Consider the following 7,385-nt stretch of genomic DNA (forward strand, 5'->3'; position numbering starts at 1 on the left):
TCAAGTGCCCGCCACGGCATTTGCTTCCGGGGGGGAGAGGGAGTCTTTTGCACTCCCGTGACCTCTAGGGGGCCGTTGCTACTGCTTACCTGAGCAACATCCTCCACCTCCTCCCCACCGACTGCGTTGGATTTCGAGGAACACCTGACAATTATAACGGAACGCAGGGCCAGACGACGTCACAGCGAGTCCGGAATTGTGAGCGGTGTTCGCACGCGGCTGTCACGTCGTTGGAGCAACTGGTTTTACTTTTTGGGAGGACTGTTTGGAGCATTGCGTTATGTAGGTTGTCGACTATGATTCTGAAGTAAACAGCTGTCGCGCAGCCCAAGAGCACAGAACAGAAAAAATAAAATAAAAAAATAAAACGCTAATTCCGCAAGTATAACTGGGAGGGGGGAAGAGAACTCACTTTGTGGACTTTTCTCGTCTGGGTCACACAAAGCATACAGGCAGTAGTGCAGCCAGACAAATTAGTTGGGGACGGATTATATGGGAACTTCAAATAGGGGAGATGATTTCACCCTGGTTTTCCATCTCCTCGATGCACTACCAAAGGCAAGATTTTTTTTTTTTTTTTTTTGGGGGGGGGGGTTAAACCCCCAGTTCTCCCTTCTGACCACGCCACTGCATAGGGTTAAAAGGAAAATTGCTGAACTGATTAACACATACAGTTGCATCATTATTTGTAACAATATCATTTCTATGTCATGTGACTTTAGACATTCTCATGGAAGGCATGTCATTTTGTGGCAAGGAATGCTAGCATGTTGCGATACAAATTAAATTTTCCTCAATAAAAGGTGCAAAATACAACATTTTTATAGTTGTCTTTATTCTCTTTTTGCCAACCTAAACAAGGTTGTTTCCCGTTTGTATATTGAGCACTGAGCACTAGGGACCTGAAACGTCAAATACATTGTTGTTTTGTGTTGTTGCTTGCCGGTGCGCTGAACTTATTAAACATGTCTATTCCCGGCCCATGGACTATATTCATTGAGCACTGTATAGAGTAAGGCCTTCGAGAGAAACAAAAACTTCAACTTGTCGGTCAATACTAAGCACACTTCAACTTGTCGGCCAATACTGATACACACACGTCAAAAACACGTCGCATCATGCTGTTCTTAAGCTCCCTGACCTTTAAGTATGAACCGTAAATGTATCAAGGCCAACACAGCAATACTGGAGAGGACCCGACAATCTAGTTTCTAATTACAATTATCGAATACTGTAGAAGTGTTTTTTTCCGTGTCGAAAATATTTTCGCGTTTTCGAACAAAGCTGGTTTGAGGAGTGATTCGCGAGAACTTAAATTCGCGACACAGTTTTCCGGGAGTGCTTTGCTCTTGCATATCGTGCCGCGGTCAATGCTTAAGCATATTTCGGCACGTACTAACACATCCGTTGTTCACGGGGATGGCGACGTTCTCTGCCTTTCTTCTCCTCACGGACATATGGGAAGAAAGGCCCTGTAAAATGGCGTTTAGGGACCCTGCAGGAGGCCATAGTACTGGCCTCCTGCAGGTCAGCCAATTCATTTCAGCAGTTCTCATTCATTATCACTCAGGGAACCGAACAGTTCGGTTGAGATGTCGTACTATCATACAAGCTGGTTTTGAGAAGGCGGGAAAAGCCATGTTGCGGCTTCGTGGTATACAGGGTGTTTGCTCTAACGTGTCCAGAAATTTTATTTCTGATAAAAGAGAAACAAGCGCTACTTTTCAGCTACTTGACTAAGAAACAGGTGGTACTAGTGTAACAGTACCTGTTTCTTACTCAAGTAGCAGAAAAGTACCACTTGCGTTTCTTTTATCGCTCGCTCTAAATATAGTTTCTGGACACGTTAGAGCAAACACCCTGTATATGTACAGCGCAATGCGTTTGTAGGAGTAACAAAAGCGTGATCAATTTTCATTTCTTTACATCTTGCCTCATGGGATAAAACAATCTTCTTTGGCTTGCTTAAACTGCCTACGCTGCATGGAGTAGAAAGGGTCACGGTATAGCGTCGAGTGCCGCACTATTTTCGCCCTCATGTGGCCAGAATTATTCGCGGGAACTTAAATTCGCGATCTTGGAAGAACGCGCGAAAAACTCGAAAAATAATTCCACACACACAAAAAAAACACTTCTACAGTAACTGGATCAGCATTTACCTGATTATGTGCCACACCTCTTTCCATATGTAGCGATTCAACGGCTGCACTATTGCATCTGCTGACTCATTGCTAGAGCCTGAAGTTTTATGGTTTAACCCAATTCTTCCCCGAATTGAAGGTTGCCTCTTTAGGGTGAAACCCAGATTTTTACCCGGCAAATTGCCACAAAGACGTCTGTATGAATGCACGCTAACTTGTTTGGTAGCAAACGCAGTTACACCACCATTTGTACCGAACCAGTTCAGTTAGTCTGAGTAACTGAGCCCCAAATATCTCCCCGAATTTAGCGTACTGGAAGTTTTCCCACCCAAACTTGCATGAATTTAGAGCACACGTTAATTTACCCGATTAGCACTCCCCGAATTTAGATGGAAATATTTCCCGAAAACTTCAGGCTCTACTCGTAGCCCATGGAACGATCCGGTTCAAGGAAATAGTGTCTGCACCAGGAATTGTGCACACCAAAGATTGACTAGTCAACTGTCAGACAGTTGGGAAAAGGCACACCAGAGAATACTGCCTTAATACCTAGATGACATTTTACGCATTCACAGTTATATTAGACGAATGTAGAAGGCAACCTCTTGAGTTGATGAGATTGTGCAACCACGATTTTATAGAGCATCGTGTCCAATGGAAATTAGTAAGGCTCACCAATGTCACTGGTCCAGTACGCTCATTAAACACATCACACAGAACCAGACTCCTTACTGATTACTCATGTACATCGCCAATATTAATAATGCCAGATAATCCCTAATGTTTCCTGCGCAAGACCACGGTCGATTGAAAACGGTGAAATTTGTGCCGACATGCACCAGGACACTATAAATTAATTTCGGTCCACCCGTTCCATTCTACTAAGTACGCCCCGTAAGCAGCCCAGTGTCGAACAACAGTGCGTCATAATGAGTGAATGAATGAATAGAAAAAAGAAATGAAGAGCAATAGCCATAGATCTTGACAACAACAGCCAGAGTCTGTACTGAGATGAAGAAGTATCGATCACAACGTCCCTGGCACGTCATGGATGAGCAAATGGATTTAGAACTTGGACTTGAAGTACACCTGTCTAGTGAGGGTTGACACAATCGTGGGCACTTGTTTTCTCCTGTCCATCTTCCTGTCTTGAGGAACACATGACTCAAAATGGTAGGCTACACGCTGGCAAACAATGGTCATCATGCTGAGAAGGTCCATGCGAGCAGCATGCTCCTTGATGACTTTGCACACCGCCTGGATGAACCATGATCCCTGAATAGTGTTCCGCCAAGAGTAGTAGCCTGCAAAATTGGTTTGAAATGATGTCGTGAGTCCATTTTTTCACACCTAGAGCCTGAAGTTTTCGGGAATCTTTTTTTTAATTTGGGAGGTAAAAATTGGGGAAATCAACATGTGCTATAAATTAATGCGAATTCGGGCGGAAAAGCTTTCAGTATGCTCAATTTGGGGAGAAATCTGGCTCTATTATTCAAACAAACTGTACTGGTTTGGTACAAAGGGCGATGTATAATTGAGTTTGCTGCCAAATAAGCCAGTGTGCATTCCTACAGACGTTTCAGTTGAGGGCGTTTTGCTGGGTAAAACTTGGGTTTCACCCTAAGAAGTTTTGGGGTGCAAATACGTGAAAGGAACTGGTGAAACCCTAAAACTTCTGGCCCTATTTATACTACATCACATTAATTTCTAGCCGTTTGGTTTCACATGCAGGTGCTTGTGGACTGTACACAATAACTACCGTATCTGACCACATATAATGCTAGGTGTTTTGACATCGAAAATGAGCCCTTCAATATGGGGCCCTACTATATGTGGGTTTGCATTATACGCCGTGCCTAGGCGCCTCACTCTCTGCTACAGGCCTTTCACCCTCAGCATTTCCAATCGGCCCTTCCCAGCTCCGCAGTGATTAGTCTACGGCGGCATGTCAAGTGACAACGCAAGTACCCTATGTACTGAGAGAGGGAGAAAGGAAAGTGTGTCGCTCTTTCACATGTGTTAGCGGATGCTCTGCTGCTTTGGACATGTGTGTTGTGTGAAATGCGGTAAAAGAACATCGCTGATAGAAGGATAACAGGTTTTTCATTTGCTCCTACGCAATGGTACTAATGCCCGGAAAAATTCACTTAGCCTATAGACGCACTTACAATGGTTCGTAAAGGTACCAGTGTTCCCAGAGATTCACAGTTGTAATATGCTCAAGGTCTGTTTTATGTTCATATTCATATTTAAATACCTATACATATAAATAGAGCCTGAAGTTTTAGGGTTTACAACAATTCTTCCCCGAATTGGAGGCTGCCTCTTTAGGGTGAACCCGATTTTTACCCGGCAAATTGCCCTCACTGAGACGTTTGTAGGAATGCACACTAACTTGTTTGGCAGCAAACGCAGTTACATGTCACCATTTGTACCTAACCAGTTCAGTTAGCTCGAGTAACTCAGCCCGATTTCTCCCCTAATTTAGCGTACTGGAAGTTTTTCCACCCCAAATTTGCGTGAATTTAGAGCACACGTTTATTTACCCGATTTTTACTCCCCGGATTTAGTGAAGAAATATTTCCCTGAAAACTTCACGCTCTGAATATAAACACAACGTTCATAAAATAAATGTAGAGTTACACGTTTCAGGCATCTGATGCATCGCCAACAATTCCAAATTTTTTTTGTGTCCGGCAGTTGTCTCAGCACACTAACATTTCAGTTATTGTGGAGCAACTTCACTATGCATGAACCTTGGTGCCGTTGAAAGTGGTTGGTCAGCACCTCTCCAAATGAAAAAGTTGTTTTTACCCTCTGAACACATCACAGTTAAGCATGATTTAGACAGAGCAGGCGTGCGTTATCCAGATTCCCTACGTGCAGATGAGACTCAAAGTGCAGGCCAACTGGTTAAACATGACGAAAAGTGACCCCCCCCCCCCAAGACAGAGGTACACACAGACAAGGATGACAAATTTTCTAGTCTGTGTGTTTCTATTCCATTTTTCCCTACATGCACCTGAGCAAAGGGGCCAAAAGTACCTGCCACAGTCGAGTAGCACGTAAGGAAGTCAGCCTGAGACGGAACCTTGTAGACCCGTGACACCGCATCTGTTGTATCGAGTACTGTCACTCCGTCGTCCAGACGATCACCTCGGCAGGCCTATGGAAAGGTGACTGTTACGTGCTACGGAAACGCAGGAAGCACCGCCTCACCTGTATGAAAAAGAGCTTCGGCTTCCCGACAAGCGACTTGCAGACGTCCCCACGGAAAGGCGCAAAGATGCTCTCTGTTGCAAACTTGCCGTCTTTGCCGTAAAGAATATCGTTGTCACCGTGCGACAGCATGCAGCAGACGAAACAATCATTCTGGGAATGGTCTTCCTTTCCTACTGTGAAACGATTTGAGTGAAAGTTAATATCGAACTAACTGAAGGCTTAATGATCTAGCGACAAGAGTCTTCCAAATATTTCTTAAATATTGAATCAGCTACTTTTGCAGGCTATTCTGTAATCTTTAAACAGTGCTGCTCTAGAGAGTGTAGAATGTTCTAGCAGCGAACTCACATTTCTCTAGCGTCGATATGATATCTCTCCAGGAGAAGTCTTGATGGACACGTACTTCAAAGTCCATCTCTCTGAACAGACAGTAAAGTTGTGCTGCGTCTTCATCTGTACCTCTGCGTTCGTTTAGGCCAGTGCTGTGATCGAAGGACTGAAATTGTGCAAGACACTTCCTCGTCTCTCGTGTCTGTTAGATGATTTTACTGAACCTGTACCTTGTTATTAAAGATGACACATGTTCCCCGTTTTGGGTGGTCCATGTTGTATATGAGGCTGTCGACTGCTGTGGGCAAGGTGCATGGCAAATCTTCCTTTGGAAAAAACCTCCTAACAAAAGAGAGAAGGTTTATGCTACTGAGGAAAAAAGTTTTGTTTCAGTCCCGATCAACTCAAGCCATTAAAAGGATCTCTTACCCAGCTGGGATGGTTCTTGCGTCGACGGTTTCACCGCTGTTCGCTGTGGGTAAATTAGAGAAGCCTTTCAGTTTGGTGCATTTACAATTGCTGATGTAGTGCCGTAGGCAGATGCCCCACAACACAAGGGCATCGCACCCCTCCCATGTACAGCAGCAGACTACTGAGTGCAAAGCCTTGTACTGCACGGTGGACCCATTTCACAAAGGGGAAAAAAAAACACATACACACAAGACAGAACATCTCAACTCCATGCTTTTTCCCTAAATTTTGATCGTTCTTTCAAAATGTTAACTCGCATATTCCAGCAAAAGCACACTTCGCAATGTGGATATTATGCCAATGCGGCTTATTTGCAGACAAGGTATACCCCATAACCATGCCCATAACGCTTTACATGCGCAGACGTGGGTACATGTTGTTTGATTGTTTTTTCGTCAATGAGCTTGATGCAACTCCACTTTTTGTGAACTCGCGCGCAGATATGATACGATAAGAGAACAAGCGAGGTTCTGGGAATTGACCATGACATAGACGCGGAGTGTGAGAACATAAAAGAGCTATGCATAATTGGAGCACTTTCTTGTACTCACCATTTTCGTCGTTCACTTCTTTGTGTTCTTCCGAATGTTTCATAGCGACATCCATGGCTACTCTTACACCGGATCACCCGGAGCGCAAGTGTTGCTATACAAGGGTGCAAATCTTCATAAGCAACGTAAATAACCAAGCGCACAACGTATCTTACAGGACAAAGAGAACTGTATTATTCATCACGTGTGTACCTCGATCACGTGATATCCGTGAGACCAATCCCACTATACCGGAAGCAGGGGGAGGTCGGTGATCGTGCTACCTACTCCTACTCTGCCCACTGCCCACCGTGATGCTAGCAGATGCTAGCACGACAAACAACGACGCAACTGGATCCTGCTGACGTCCCTGACGTGTAGTGAGACAAGCCCATCGGTTCTGCTGGTTCTGGTTTCTGTTTCTCATCATTAGGTCACATCTCATTCCGTCCATTGTGTCTTGGTGTAGTGGTTCCACTTCATGTCGCAAATTTCCCCATTCATCATCATTAATTTACCTGTTGTTGTTCTCAAGGGAGAAGAAATCGTCAACCTCATTAACTCCTGCTCTTTGCCAGACATCCAAACTGAATTTTGAACTTTGCTTATTTGCTTTCCTTTTCTGATCTAAATGTAATGGATGACGAAGACTGAGCCACGAGGATCAGGCAAAGCATTTAGCTTGGATCAG

At 44.3% G+C, this 7,385-nt stretch overlaps 1 protein-coding gene across 4 annotated transcripts; it reads right to left on the minus strand.

The window, feature by feature from the left end:
- Positions 1-813: 813 nt before the first annotated feature.
- Positions 814-6,937, minus strand: LOC135368456 (caspase-3-like). 4 transcript variants are annotated; one of them, XM_064601737.1, is made up of 8 exons: positions 6,871-6,937; positions 6,716-6,809; positions 6,123-6,165; positions 5,924-6,062; positions 5,712-5,859; positions 5,361-5,536; positions 5,187-5,307; positions 814-3,445 (listed from the first exon to the last, which is right to left on the minus strand). In XM_064601737.1, exons 2-8 carry the CDS (start codon positions 6,768-6,770, stop codon positions 3,207-3,209), a joined length of 921 nt encoding a protein of 306 aa, XP_064457807.1. In that variant the 5' UTR covers positions 6,771-6,809; positions 6,871-6,937; the 3' UTR covers positions 814-3,206. The 4 variants fall into 4 exon arrangements, with proteins under 4 accessions (XP_064457807.1, XP_064457808.1, XP_064457810.1 ...); XM_064601738.1 differs by having other exon boundaries at positions 6,908-6,925; XM_064601740.1 differs by lacking the exon at positions 6,871-6,937 and having other exon boundaries at positions 5,924-6,035; positions 6,716-6,864.
- Positions 6,938-7,385: the final 448 nt, after the last annotated feature.

The sequence above is a fragment of the Ornithodoros turicata genome, chromosome 9 (assembly GCF_037126465.1).
Source record: "Ornithodoros turicata isolate Travis chromosome 9, ASM3712646v1, whole genome shotgun sequence".
Taxonomy (NCBI): domain Eukaryota; kingdom Metazoa; phylum Arthropoda; class Arachnida; order Ixodida; family Argasidae; genus Ornithodoros; species Ornithodoros turicata.